The 15,788-nt window shown below is 35.9% G+C and overlaps 1 protein-coding gene across 1 annotated transcript in view; it reads right to left on the bottom strand.

Annotated features, from left to right (window-relative positions):
• Positions 1-15,788, bottom strand: part of AP2A2 (adaptor related protein complex 2 subunit alpha 2) — a 60,574-nt gene that overhangs the window by 21,292 nt on the left and 23,494 nt on the right. The window contains exons 3-10 of the mRNA XM_032221544.1: positions 15,194-15,336; positions 11,023-11,216; positions 9,777-9,906; positions 8,423-8,524; positions 6,862-6,970; positions 4,341-4,488; positions 1,869-2,037; positions 47-184 (exon numbers count right to left, since the gene is read on the bottom strand). Of these exons, the coding sequence (XP_032077435.1) occupies positions 47-184; positions 1,869-2,037; positions 4,341-4,488; positions 6,862-6,970; positions 8,423-8,524; positions 9,777-9,906; positions 11,023-11,216; positions 15,194-15,336 (1,133 nt within the window). The remainder of the gene's footprint in view (positions 1-46; positions 185-1,868; positions 2,038-4,340; positions 4,489-6,861; positions 6,971-8,422; positions 8,525-9,776; positions 9,907-11,022; positions 11,217-15,193; positions 15,337-15,788) is intronic.

Below are 15,788 nucleotides of genomic sequence, written 5' to 3'. Positions count from 1 at the left end.
ATGCACAGCATGCAATGAAAGCTGAGATACATTTTTAAAAACTTACGATTTCTTCTCTAATAGAATAATCAGCCGTTTCCAGATAATTCAGCATTTCGGCTACAATTTGTTGGGCATTGCTTCGGTCACACATAGCATACAGGAGATCCACTGCTCTCTGTCGTACACTTACATCTCTCTCGGTCTAGAAGTAGCATCATAATTATAACATAAAAAATTAGGGGAAAGATATGAAAATAATTTTCAAACAGGTCTGTATACCATGAGACTTTGAGAATATTGAGATACCGAGAACTGAACCAGAATCAATAATTTTGTCATGAAATCAAGAAGTCTAAATAGTATTTGGCATAAAATGACTATTAATGTACAGTGTCTGAAAGAGCTGTTTTATTGCTAGCAGAATTCAAGTTGCATTCAGGTACTTTAAGATAAAGTAGAAGATGATTCAATGAATTAAAAATATATGTACATTGCACAGAGTCCTCAGAAACTCTTTAAAGTAGGGATGAAATAAAGAATAAAGGCCAGCATCTTTCCTTATCCAAATATCTTTCTTGAACTGAATAGAACAGGGCCAAACTCAAGGCCGCATCCAGCCCATTGGGTGCTTAGATCTGGCCCACAGGGCTGACCTGGAAACAGCAAAGGACTGGCCCGTGGCCCTCCCGAGCTCCATTTCCGCTGGCAGAGGGTTGCAGGAAGCCGTCGCATCTGAAAACTGAGTTTGGGAGCCCATTTTCACTGGCAGGGCCCTCAGGCCACAGGCGCCCCCAACACAAGTAATGTCAAGCAGGCCATGCCTACCCTGGCTACACTCACCCTGGCCCCCTGCGGCCCTCAATGAAATTGAGTTTGACACCCCTGGATTAAAAAGTATTGAGGATTAAATGTGATGCACCAACCTAATAATAGGGTCAGCTCTATAAAATGTACTTGCTTAGACAGTAGCAATAGCAAAGAAGAGGAAAGCTGTACATCTTACTGCCTGTTCAGCATCCTCCAAGCTAACTGATATGTCCAGGTGCAGCAAAGGACAATATTCCATCTTCAGTTCTGAAGATAGATTCAAAGTGGGCCATTTGTACAAGGTGTAGGCGGGAGCTTTTCATTTCTTTTTGCCTCAAACAACAGAATAGCAAGGCCAATAATATGGAGAGAAGGGGCAAGGAAGGAACAGGAATCAAGGCACAGCAGAAAAATGGGAAGATGAAAGAATGGAACGTACAAACTACTCCCAATTTCACTCCCTGTGGAATGAATGTCCTCTTCCTAAATTATTATCTATCTGTGATTAAGTTCAGCCCTAGCTTTAATCATGCAGGAGTCACACATTTAGGAAAGGAGGGAACTCCCACATTATAAACTTTCACTTCTCTTCCTTCCTCCACGGTTACTCATTTAACTTTCCCCCCTCTTTTCTGCATCTTCATAGGTAGAGAGGGCTCTTCTTAGGGTTACCAACACAGCATTGTTCTACTTGCTAAATTCTGATACAGCAAAACAGAATGGGAGCTAAAGTTCAAGCATGGCCTAATTGGATAAAAACTTGAACCTTATTGTGGGTTATGAAATGTTTTAAAGAGGTTGCAAAGAAAAAACATTTTCATAGCCTGCAATAGTTTAATAAAAACTTGGAGAAAACGTGCTAGAAAAACCAATAAAATGCATACCACTTGTTTGATTTGGTGCTGGGTTTTTGTTCTTTTTAATGTGGTTAGTTTTATTGTTTTTATGCGGTTCTAACTTTTGATTGGGAGTTGCCCAGAGCTGATAAGATAGGCAGCTCTATAAATGATTTAAACAAATAAAATAAAAATCAAGCAGAAGAATCAGGGTTGTAGAAAATATACAGAACCAAATGTTACCTTCAATGCATTGATCACTGTTTCTATGTGTGTTTTCACAGCCTCATGTGAAAATTCAGAGCTGGCAAGTGTGCACATGCTTTCCAATGCTAAGTAACGAAGATTAGTTTCCCGGTGTTGCAAAAACTGGCCTAGCTGATTACAGGCACGAACAAGCAGGTTTGGTTCACTAGGCAGAAGAGAGGATGTAAAAAGTTAATAAACTGTAAGAGTCAGTAGCACAAGTATATTGGAGAGCATTAGTGAGAGCATTGATAGATAGCATAGCCTTTATTGTCATTGTATATCATGTATACAATAAAATTGTTTTGAATTAAAAGGAAAAGGTACCTTCACTGGCATTAAAAGTGCAGCTAATATTTTCTGAATGTTAGTAATAATAGGAAGTACAATTCATTTTAAAGCAGGAAACTTTATCTGTATCATTTTCACAGAGCATTTCATAAGAGCTGGGAGTATGCATTTTGGAATAATATAGTCAATTATGTATAATCCTGATGTTCTAGTGATGGCATATATACATATACACATACATACACACACAGAGTATACACACACACACACACATATATACACACACATACACACACACAATCAAGAATAAGAACTACTACAAATTATATTAGAAAAAGAACGTGAAAAAGAAATAAATAGAAAAAGCTAAAAGTATAGTAAAAAAAGAAAATAGAAGAAAGTAGAAAAAACAAGGAAGATATAAAAGCATCAAGAAATATTTTCTGATATTCTTCACAACAGTTATTGAGTACAATTTTATTTTAACTTCTCTGATAAAACCAAGTTATATCATGACTCACTTCTTTCTCTACTTTATCGTGTCTGAAGATCAAAACCATAAATCACAAGTTCATTTTTAAAAATTTTTATGTAAAATGTCATAAGGGTTTTCCAGTCACCAATAAATGTAGATGTTACCTTGTTTCTGTTGGCATATTTACTTTTCATACTGTTTCATCAACATTAAATGTTTTGGATGAGCTTATCAACATAGTAATTGTCATAGGAATCCCACATGTTATCCTACATCTAGACTGATCATTCTTTGGTTCAGGAAGTCACATCTGACATTCCCATGTGATCGTACAATACTACAAACACATGGTTATTATCCATGAGTGAGAAGCATCACACATAATTTAAGAATTAGGACAAAATAATATCATAAAATTGCCAAGCAAGTATGTATGGATGGCCCTTGTTCTTCATAAAGATTCAGTGCCGTCCTACAACTATGGAAACCAAGACTTGGATACAAGGACCTTTAAAAAAGTACTTTACACATGCACAAAAGCTCATCCGCCATTTTGCACATTTATAGAGTAACAAAAAGCAAGTTAAAACCTGTAGCTACACAAAAATATTTATCAGCTATGGTCTCTCCTTAGCAACCACAGAAACACAAAACCTTGGACCATAAAATTATGACCAAGAGCTACTTGTATTGTTTGAATCAATCTTATCCAAGAAAAACAATTTAATGGAGTCTTGTGTTTTTTTCCCCATAAGATTACATTTTTTTCTATGCTATGTAAGCAAAGCGAGAATGATTGGCCAGGTTCAAAAATATATGTCCTCTCAAGGGAAAGCATATGAATTGAAGACGGTCATTATACGGCACACAGCAAAGCTAGATTTGAGATGCACTATGGTGCTGTCACTTGAGAAGATGTGTGACTGAGACTCATTTTCAAGTCATCCTTTTAGGTAGACTTCTGAAATGGAATATAATTTCAATAGGAAAAATATGTGCTTAAAATCTTGTTCCTGTCTCCCCACATTGGTTGCACCTGATTCACACAACATGCTAAACGAAATGTGTTTCGGTTTTGGATCATGTGTAAACCAGGAAATAAATCCACACTGAGGTTAAGGCAGGGAACCATATGAAGCCATAACTTATGTTAGCTGGCATGTGGTTCCACGATTAAGCAACCAGTAAGTCTTCCAGGAAAACAAAGTTTAGTTCGAGTTTCGAGTTTAATAGAATTTGTATGCCGCCCACTCCCACTGGGACTCTGGGCGGCTAGTTCAGGAACAGTTGCAAACAGAGCCACTCCTATATACTCCTTTTTCCCTATGCTTCAGGAATGCAGAGAGCTCATTTTAAAGGTAAAACACTCAACTAATCTCTCCACACCCTGCATGTTTGTTTCCTTTTTTGTTTTTAAAGAAAGACAAAATACAAATCCAGGTACCAGCAACAGAGTGGAGAAAGACCAGATCCCATGGCGTATTGCAGTTTACAGTGTCTTCTAACATGAGTGATCTCTGTTGGCTTAACTTTTGAATCACTTAAATTGTTGTTCGAACAGCTCCTGATTTTTCCAATGTGGTAAGGTTCGAGTTGGAAATTGCCACTGAACAGGTCTTTGAAGTGACATGCAATTACACAGTTCAAGGCTGTTTTAAAAGGCCACGGCAGTTTTCACAACACAGTTTTCCTCCAAAGCTTACCTGTCATGGTGGATAATTAAACTAATCGCCTCAAACAATACAGCATTCTTTGCATTTGAATGCTGCACTTTCTTCGATTTAGGGGGTTCTTGAGCTTTGTTAAGAATAGTTTCCAGACATTCTGTGAGACGTCCTCGAACGGAAGGGTCTTTTGGGAGAAAGAAACTCATTAGGCAAATTTGCTGAACAATGTAAAATTATACAATTACTATATGACCCTTAAATGTCTCATTGAAAAACCCGGTGCTGTTTCCAGATAACATGGAATAACATATCCTGCAAGTATAGAGTATCTAATGATTTCTGATCTAGGCAGCTCTTAGCTTCAATACAATACACAGCATTAAATAATTCCAATCCTAAGTGTGTGGAAAAATGCAGAAAGTTACATTTTTAAGTGAAAAAACAACAGCACCTTCCATGAAATGCTCAAGTTTGTGGCAGTACTGCACCACAATGTTCCTCAGAGCTGGGTAGACTTGTCAAAATGGAAATAGCAGAGAAAGATTCTCTCCAGTCTGCTTACTAGCATCAGGAAAATAAGGAGTAAGTAAGATCAGGAATGCTGAGAAAGCCATCCTTGCTTAATAAGCTATAATCCAACAGTCATCATTTCTGTCTATATTACAGCTAATTAGCGTTAGACTATTAGACAATATTGGAGACAAATAAGACAAACTGAATTTAAGTGCAGGGAAACAGTTCCCACCCAATGTTTTGACACAATGGGAGGACATTTCTTTTCAAATTATTGAAATAGTTATGACCCCCCACAAGAGCAAGATGCACATATGGGACTCAGGAATGTTATACTTGCAGGAGATGTTATTCCAGATGTTATCTGGAAGTGACCTCCAACACGAACAGCAAATATAGCACTTATACAGTGATCTAGTCTCCGCTTAGCATTTCCAAGAATATTCAGTTACTATTCAAGAAAACTTATACTGGCTTAACAAGAATATATTTTTTGCCTGAAGTTTAATTCAAATCTGTTTTCCTGCCATTTTTGACCTAACATTGTCCTTGTGTGCATTTGTTTTTGCCTCTGAATGGCAAACCTCAGTTATCTGAAAACTATAATTGCATCTTTCATTCATCTTAAGATCTCCAAGACAAATATACCCCAAAGCTTCTCACTGGGCAGTTCCACAAATTCCTTTCTCCTTTTGCATTTCTCCAATTTGTATACAAATTTTTAAAAGTGATGAACTATAGAACTATATTCCAGAAGCAACCAGAAGAGTGTAGAATATGATGTAGGTTTTGTTTCAAGTTCTGGAAAATATGTGTTTGATATCACATATATTACTATTGCATTTTAATAGTGACATCACGTTGGCAAGCTCATGCACCACTTGAAATTAACCAGAGTGTCTTTTCCACATACAGCAAAAGCAATAGCACTTAGACTTATATACCAGTTCACAGTGCTTTTACAGCCCTCTCTAAGCGGTCTACAGAGTCAGCATATTGCTCCCAACAATCTGGGTCCCCATTTTACCCATCTCGGAAGGATGAAAGACTGAGTCAACCTTGAGCCGGTGAGATTTGAACTGTTGAACTGCAACTGGCAGTCAGCTGAAGTAATCTGCAGTACTGCACTCTAACCACTGCACCACTGTGGCTGCTACCATGCCTGATCTCTTCCAATCTGTACTTCTTTGCCGAATATTTTCTGAACTTATGGAGCCTGAATTGCCTCTTGAAGGTTTGGCCCAGAAATTGCTTTTAATCTTTGTTCTGTCTTTTATGAGGACAGGGATCTCTTTCGGCTTTTTGTTTCCTATAAATCTGTAAGAATTTCATCTATGCCTTCATTTAAATCACTTGTTTAAAATAGCCAGATGGCAGTAAACCAAGGAAAAAGCCAAAGAGTATTCGTTAAAGACGTTGGATCCAGGTAATGTTGCTTCAGCCAAACTGTACTTGTTCCAAGCGTGACCCGTCAAAACCGCGGTCCACTAAAGCGCGCCTGATTAAAGTGCGTACGTGACGTCATCAGCAGCGCGACAAATATGACCGCGGAGAAAAAAGGGCGCTTTAAAAAGCGCTTTTAAAGCAAGCCGATTCACGTAATGGTAAGGGTTAGGTTTAGGGTTAGGTTAAGGGTTAGGTTTAGGGTTAGGTTTAGGTTTGGGGGGGTTAGGGTAAGGTTTTCGCATTAATTTTAAGTTTACCGCTCACAGCGTGCTGTTTTCGTCGCACTGTAATGACGTCACGTACGCGCTTTCGTCGAGCGCGCTTTAGTCTACCGCGGTTTTGTGGTGGAACCGTTCCAAGTACTGAGAACTAGGTATGCTTGTTCAGCCAGTTGTATTTATTTAAAACAACAACAACCTCCATCACTCTACAGTAATTTGGATTCAAAGAGGAAAAGAAGATTTTGAGCATATGTGAGCATGCACACAGCTGTTCTAATTTCTGATGCATTGCAATCTCCACGATCGCATACATACATTTCAAATGCTTTTGCTAATTAAAGGAAGCGTGAAACTATAACAGTTTTTCATTACTTTACCTGGTGGAGGATAGCACTGCAACAATCTCAAAAGCTTCACAGACAACCATGGAGCTGGAACAAAGTAGTACGTATAATCCTGGAGATCAGTAGATGCTGACGTCACAATCTGAAAGTATAAATTTTCTGTTACTTTCTGGTGACATTTTTTAATCCTAGGGAATGCACAATGCAGATTCTGAATTTTAATGAAGTCTAAGAAAACAGGGATTAAAATTAAAGAAAATAAAACACACAAGCTTGAGCACTGATGAAGTGGAAGGTGTGCCAGAAATTAATAAACATTCAAGCATTTCTCAGCGCAAACAAAAGGCAAAAATAAGCTACAGGTACCGTTTTAACGTAAGTTGCTACTAGTTTACACAATTCTTGGGAATAACAGACTGGAAAATGCAAACAAATGCATAATTGTTTCTTGATATATTCTCATTCTTAATGTTGTTGTTGTAAAATGCTGTCTTTATTTTGTATAACTCAAGTTTGTATAGTTCTAGGTAGTGTGAGTTGGCTTGGGTTGTGAGGGAGTGACTGACCCAAAGTCATCCGGCCAAATTTCATGTCTAAAGGAGGACTAGAACTCACCATCTGTTGGTTTTTAGGCTATTTTTGCTCTCCAATAATTTTTCAGCTAAGGGAAGAGAGATACACAGCAACTGCTTGTGTCAAAACTGAGGCTGGACTAATGAATCAAAGCAGGAAGGGAAAGACTCCTCATCACTGAACTAATAGTTCATTGCCCAAATGAACTATTCACACAGGTTAAAAATATAATAGCACAATACAATAGAATCTACAGATGCTATTCAACTTGTATTATTGGTTCTTTGTCCAATTACTAAAATAGATGAACTTCTTAGACTCTATAATTAAAAAGCTAATGGCTTTATTTTAAATACCTCAGTTGTTAAGCCCATACAAATGATGAATAATCTGAATAAAAGATATGTATAATTAATGCTTAAATATACTTTTATGCATTTGATTCAGTCTTGATTCTTGGCAAATTTCTTGAGAAATTTCAGAAGTGGCTTGTCTTTGCTTCTTTCTTAGAGCTAAGCGAAACTTACTAGCTAAAGTCCTAGTCTAGGGTAGGACTAGCATTCATAGTCACTCAGTTTCTAGCCTGATATCTTAACCACTACACTAAGTGACTTTCCATAGGTATACTTAGGATTGCTTATACCTATATTTAAGAGGTACATTTTATAGTGAAAAAAATAGGAGGCAGCAGTGCTACGTACATTTGCTATTTTGAGTTGAACAAAATAAATAAAAGCCAACAAAAAAATCTAATAATAAGAATGAGTGGGCTGAAAATATATTGTCACCACAAATTTGAGACTCACAGATAAGTTACCAAAATCCATTAAAAAGGCTAAGATGGTTACTGTAAGTAAGCCAACAATGGCGTTTGTAGTTAACTTACATAGTCAGATTGGCCTCAGCATCAATTGTACTTTCATTTTGCAGGTAAGAACTTTTATTAACCTAATCAATTATCCTCTTCTACATTCCAGAGTTATTTTGTTCTATCACTCTGTCTAGCCAACAATCTACTTACCCTACTAAGCCTGGAAACAGCCAGAGATATTGACGTTTTAAATTCATCTGGATTCTTTTGTGCCAGAGTAGTGATCAAACTGGTAGCAGCTGTAACCACACCCTGGGAAAAAAGCAATTTTATAAGTTCCCTTAAAATCTACAGGCTTAAATCTGTCATATGTACAATATATTATTATTACATGCAAAGAATACAATCAAGTTTCATATTCCATTTTATAAGCTTGGTGAAAGAGAATTTCATTTTGTGATGGTACTTATAGATTTCACAGTTAAGGTATGTTCAAAATACTGTCACAATCTGGGCAAGTGCAAATAGATATGGGTGTTACAGGATTGTAAGCTTGGCTGTCAAAACAAGATCCTCAGATTCATAGCTGCCCATATGTGACACATATGTCTCACATGGGACTTTAGGTGGTAAATCTATTAATTCAATTAAACAACAGGGCCACCTAAAAGTAACTCTCTTTCTCTACTTCAAGTGATTATTTTTAAACCCTCAACTGTAAGAAATATAAACAAGTAAGAACTTTTCATAGCATAACTCAACATTCATCAATCAGATATTTTCCAAAGGTATTTGAGGCTCATTAAAGATTTAACATGGATTTTTAAAATTAGCTTATCAAGAAAAAGGGATAGTACAAAGCAAAATCTACGTAGTTGCCAGCAATATTTGATCCTGTTCCTTCCCCATGTTATGCTTCCTGGCTGTGGATTGGCATCAGGAGCACCTGTTTTAAGTTATTCCAGACCTTCTCATGCCATGTCCAGAAGGTGGTGCTGAGGGACCATTGTTTACCTTCTAGATTTCCTTTTATACCTTATGCTGTCAAACATCTAAGTCATCTGGAATTCTGAAGTGGGGCATCATCAGTAAACCAATAACAAACCACTCTATTGTGTTTTATCATCCAGTTCCAAATAAGTATTGATACTTTTGAACCTTACCTAAGTTCAATAATGGACTGGATGAGGAAGAGGAAGCTGAAATGAAATTCAGACAAAACAGAGGTACTATTGTTAATTATAAAACGGGAAGCTGGGACAGAGCTTCTGCCTAATTTGAATTGGCCTGCATTGTCCATGAATGGGCAGCTTGTAATCTGAGAGTATTCCTTAATTCCCAGTTAATGAGTAGATTCATAGGATTTAAAAAATTGTTTCTGTTGCACAATTTTGGCAGAACTAAATAGAGCCAGTGTTTCTATGGGCCAAAAATGCAAAAGTAAAAACTTCTTAAAAGTATGGGCAGGACGTGGGCAATCCATGTTGTTTGCTTGGAACATCTCATACTTTGGATATGATTTGGAGAAAACCTTCAACTAGAGAACATATTCAGCTGTGCTTACCAGGTGTTGGTCATTGAGAAGGTGCACAACTCTTGATGTCCAGTCTCCCATTGGCACCAGATCAGGAGACGTTCTGTATAATCGTAGCAAGCACAGGGCTGCACTTTGCTTTACACTATCCATGGTGTCTCTGCAAGAACAAACACAATCCCGTCAATAATTGAAAGGATCTCCCCAAACTCCCTGGGACCCATTTTGTTCAACCCATTTATATAATAGAAAGAAAACTTTCCTTATATATAAGTAATTGGAAAGTCATCATCTTGGTGAGCAACTGATTCTATAAACTGGAATCTTTTGTATCACAGTGAGGAAAGGAGATGGGAGATAATTTTAGGTTTCCTATCTATTTGTTACTGAAGTAGCATATAACTTTTCCAGTTACATCAAATTTTATAGGCATTTTCTAGAAGACTGTGGGGTAATTTAATAGGTGCACAGTTAATTTTCTGGCATACCCATCTAAATTTGAATGAAAACAAAGCATCTTTAGCATCAGAAAAATATATTACCTGCAAAATTCCTAAATGTACTATCACAATTGGGAAATGAATGTTGCCAATACAAACATCACTTTACAATTCATACACTACTTCAACGTATCAGCTTTTTGGTATAAAATAAAGTTACTTGCCTCAGAGAAATTTTCTTTACCCTAAAAGGCTGCACATTCCAATGTTAATAAAACATTTCAAATTTTAGAATTTCTTTACATGGCTGTCCCTTTCTGTCATATATAACATAGGTTCACTATAACACGCAAACATATTACAAGAGATTTTTCAAGATTCGCCCTTGGTGAGATAAGTGGGCATATAAATTGGATTAATTAATATATCAAATGAAAATAAACTTCTGAAAAACATTACAGAAATATGAATGGACGTTCACATAAAATTGGTGCTACTTTTAAGCTAACACTTAAGCAAGTTCACATTGATCAGAGTTGGAAACTTTAATTACCTAATAAAGCCAATACTAAGGCAACCCTTAAAAACATAATCACTCTCAAACACTAGAAGAGGCCCTTATTCATAATAAAGCAAACATGGAGGGGTCACAAATACAACCTTTGGGAGCAAATAGGTGTTCTCTCTTTCCAATGTCAACATCAAAGAGATGGATTTCTAATCATAAACACCATCAAATAGGAAGAGAAAGAGGATTTATATAAATATGATACTTGCTACATCTAACAGAATAAACTCAATTGCCTACTAATACTCAGCCTGTGCATGTTACTTACCCAGCTACCAGTATTTTTGGAATTTCACCAGCAAATGCTTCGGCCATCTCTCTGCTACCCACATTGGCAATGCAGTGCAAAGCCAGTCCCATAAAAGTGGGGTTCCGGCTAGCTAAATCGTTCTTGATTGCATTGTTTATCAGGCGTATCAACTCACTGTTTGAATTCACAAGTACGGAGATGAACAAATAACCCTGGAATTAAGAGAATAATTAGTGGTGAGTCAACTGGGAAATGTTTAACATGTTATGTGGGTTTTTTTGAAAAATGGATGCGTATTGTACAAAGTGCTGAAGAATTATTTAGCCTTAAAACAAGGTGTGTTACACTGCAGCAATTTTTAAACTGTAGTTAAAAATCAATGCAAATTTCTCATGGACTAGACAGTTGGGGTTACTAAACTAGACTGAATTAGTACAGTTTTGTCATACTGGCAAACAGCTATATACAAGAAAGAACATCTGGATTATTGTCAGTTTGGTCCCTGACATTCCTCAAAAAGATCACCCAGAACAGCTTTTCAGATGCATTTTGAAAAACGCATCAGAAAGTCCTAAGGAGAAAAGGACCCCATGGGTACAGGCATATAGTTAAGCACATAAACTTTTGTACAGGAGCCTTAAGTAATACAATTTGAGGGACATGTCCAAGACTCTTGATCATAATGCCCTTTCATGCAAGAATCAGACTGATAAAATATTGTTATGAGAAAGCTAGATAAATCACTGTGCTAAAATTACAGGTAGTTCTTGACTTATGATTGGTTGCTTAGCAACCATTTAAAGTTACAATGGCCCATCGTGGAGGGGTATTTATGACCCGGATTCAAACTTATGTCAGTTCCTGTATGCAGTCATGTGACCGCACTGCAGGCATTTGGCAAATGGCCTGCATATACAAGCCATTTTTAGTCCTATAATCATGTGACCATATTTGTACTTCTAGTTTTTGGCAAAATTATACCCATAGCAAACAATTGTTTGGCTTAATTACCGTGGACTTACCTAATAACCATAGTGATTATTTAATCACCATTACAAAAGAGACATAAAATTGGGTCAATCATGTGACCAACCCATTTTACAACTGCTATGAGTTACAACCATGATGGGCAGTTTCCATTATGGTCGTAATTCGATCATAGTACCTGTATCACAAATGCAAACAAAATTTACAACTTTTTAAGGTTTGGCCAATTTACAGGCTTGCTTTGTGAATTTGTTTAATTACAGGAAGAAAAAATGGGAAGTGACTGGTCAAATGCTAAAGAGATGACTAGGGTTGAAAGCCTTCATTTAACTTATATCTTATTGACTTTTCACAAGACTTGCCATGAACTATTTTTAACTTTAAAAAAACATACCAGAGAGTGAATGAGATAAACAATGTTTACCAAATGTTTGGGCTTCAATTGAAAAGAAGATAGAACCTATACCTGTATTTCTCTCAGCAAGATGATTGCATGTTCCAGCAACTAAGTAGCAAGCATTTTGTATGTGTAAAACTGCTCTATAATCATTTGCTTCTTGGTATATTATAAATGCAGAACAGTTTATATATGCCTTTTCTGTTTCAATGCCAAGGACATACTTTTCTAAGAAATCAAATTAGACCCAAGTCCTCTGCATCTATCTACTTTCGAGTCGTCAATTATATTACATGTCACTTACAGAGTACTGCACAGCAACAGGAGAAAGTCTAGTCATTATGCTATTATAATTGTCTAATCAATTATAATATCATGAGCGGCTAAAATTAGGATGGTATTAGAGAAGGTGATGACCACTAACATCCCATTTCAATCTAGGCTTTTCTGCAACAGCTGTACAGATCAAATGCAAACAACCTATAACCCATAACCATAGGGGATTCCTGATGCAATTTCAGAATTCCATGGTATCAGTTCATATCTCTGATAAATGCTGTCTCTGACCCCACATCAGTTGCTTAAAAAAAAAAGAAAATGGTCCAGAGAAGAGAGAACAATTGGTCTTGGAGAATAAATACCCCTCCAGTTTAGCTAGATACAGGGAGTCCTCGACTTATGACAAATGAACCCAAAATTTGTGTTGTTAAGTGAGACATTTGCTATGTAAATTTTGCCTTATTTTAAAACCTTTATTGCTTGCTTGTTAAATAAATAACTGCAGTCGTTAAGTTAGTGACACAGTTGTTAAATGAATCTGGCTTCCCCCTTGACTCTGCTTGTCAAAAGAATGCAAAAAGTGATCGTAGGACTCCAGGACACTATAACTCTCATAAATATGAACCAGTTGCCACATGTCCAAATTTTGATCACATAACCTTATGGATGCTACAACAGTTGTAAGTGTGAAAAACGATGCTAAGTCACTTTTTTTCAATGCTGTTGTAACTTTGAATGGTCACTAAATGAACTGTTGTAAATCAAGGATTACCTTTTATTTCAAAATGAAATTTCTAAGTACAGGAGAACTACAGTATGTCATAAGGGTACTTTAATGTGCAACCAACAGCTATACATGAAAGGATGTATAGGAAATTCCTACTGGAAGATGTGGTTTGATCCAGGTAGGATCAAAAATATATTTAAAAATATATACAGAGTGAAGCAAATGTCATGTCCCATAGGCCAATGACAATACTGTATGTTTTATTGATTTAATTACTTTTTTCACATAAAAAGTTATTGTACTTAATTAAGATTGTTCAAAGGTTAGGTATCAAATGAGTAAGAAAACATTTAGAAGAGAATGACAATTAATTCAAACTTTTAATGTAATTTGTATTTAAAAAGTATTAATGGGCCTAACTTTTGGTACAATTCATTAATAAGTAAAGGCCTTCAGTTTTATTCGTTTGTCAATATCTATTGCCAGAAAATCATGATTACTGCATTAAATATTCTAAGTAGTGTTATATTGCCTGCAAAATACATAACAATTGTTTAGAATAAATTTAACTGGATAAAGCAATATGTATCTCACATTTTTAGCAATTTTACCGTTTTTTTTCTTTGTATACTTTGGGTCTTTGATCACAATAATAAATTTGAAACTCATCTAGCCTTTAGTTCTGATTTCATTCCCTCTTTGCTTCAACCCCACCAAGCATGCGTCCCTCTGCAGATTATGCCTGAAGGATTATGAACATTATTTTTTTTTAATGTATGCTTCAGTACAGATTTTAGACTGCAGGATGACTCAATGTGCCCAGCCAGTAATGACTCTACAGAGCTGGGGAGAAAAACACATATGTGTACAAAATATCAATATGTGCTTATGTTTCTAAGACATGTACATTATAAGCAACAATGTTTATAGTTTTTTTTTAAAAAAAATCTAATATTTTTGTTCAAAATTCATTCTAAGCAGATTTTTTAGAAGAAAGCTTTCATTAAATTAATTAGTTTATGATCCTAAACTGATAAGTCAACAGTGAAATTACTGCTGCAGGCAAGCAGTAGTATTCTGCTTTGTATTCTGTATTCTTAACAGTGATTATATTCTTACAGTGTTGACAACTATTTATTTAGTTCTCTTACCAATATACCTATCAGTACAATACTTCTAAACCTTCTTACAACAGCACTGGATCTAATGCATAGAAAATTGAATCAATACAGATGGCTCATTTTTATTTTCTTACTAGCTGCTCATTTAACATCAATCTGTCTTCCAGCTTTTTCATGTTCTTTATCTTTGCAAATATTTTTTTTACCAGTTTTGTTATGAAAACTTTCATATGAACCACATTTCATAGAACAATAATTTATTACTACAGCATGCTGCAATGTGGATCATTTCAGATGTACAGACAAGTCCCAGAATTTGCCAATTAAATTGAAGGTTGGATGCTATACCAGCTTATTTAATAATTAATTACATTTATATAGCCACCTATGTCACAAGGAAAAACTCTGGTGGTGTATAATGATAATCAATTTAAAAAAATACATATATAAAAAGAGGCTTTTAAATGTATAAAATCAACATTAAAAATAGAGGCTAGTTAAAAATAAAATATATACAATTTGGATTGCAAATTCTGGGGTTGCAGCCCTAAAAATAAAATAACATTTAAAAAGTCTGAGCATGCCAGATTAGAAAATACCCAGCAGGTACCCAATTAAAACCCAGCAGGTAAACAAGGTAACTATAATTTTGCTATGCAGGTGTGAGACATTACTTACAATTTGTTTCTCTGTATATTTGTTTGAACTCAGGAGATTCACAGCCTCCATGTGACCGAAATCAATATCATGTCCCAGGAGAAAAATGAAAAGTAGCTTGCAGACATATTTCTTCTTGCTGTAACCATCCAGGGCTTTATCACCTAATGAGTAATTAAATAGAAGCCATAAACACTTGAACCAAACACAAATGCCATATGCCTTTTTAAATATATTGATTAGACATTCCATCATATCTTCTTGTAGCATTGAACCAGCTCCACAATGTAGACCCTATGAAAATTGCAGCTACATCCTGATAAGCCCACTAAATTCCTATCAGAGAGCGAACTATAATTTCAATAATGACAATAGATCATAACTTATAGATGACTGTGTGACAACTCTGTAGAGGAGAAAACTTTTTAGGATGGTTTATTCATATTTACTTGAGACGAATCAGATAAAAAATAAGACTTATAAGCAGGGAATCAAAGTTAATTTTAAAAAAGTCATAAAATGACAGTTGGTCTTACCTGAACTGCTATTTTAAGAGGTGTTTGCAGGATGGGCCAGAGATGGTATTATCACAGCCAATTGGCCTCGAGACTGGGTT

This window comes from Thamnophis elegans, chromosome 1 (assembly GCF_009769535.1).
Source record: "Thamnophis elegans isolate rThaEle1 chromosome 1, rThaEle1.pri, whole genome shotgun sequence".
In the NCBI taxonomy this organism is placed as follows: domain Eukaryota; kingdom Metazoa; phylum Chordata; class Lepidosauria; order Squamata; family Colubridae; genus Thamnophis; species Thamnophis elegans.
Note: the sequence above shows the minus strand (reverse complement) of the source record. Positions and strands in the feature narration are given on the sequence as shown.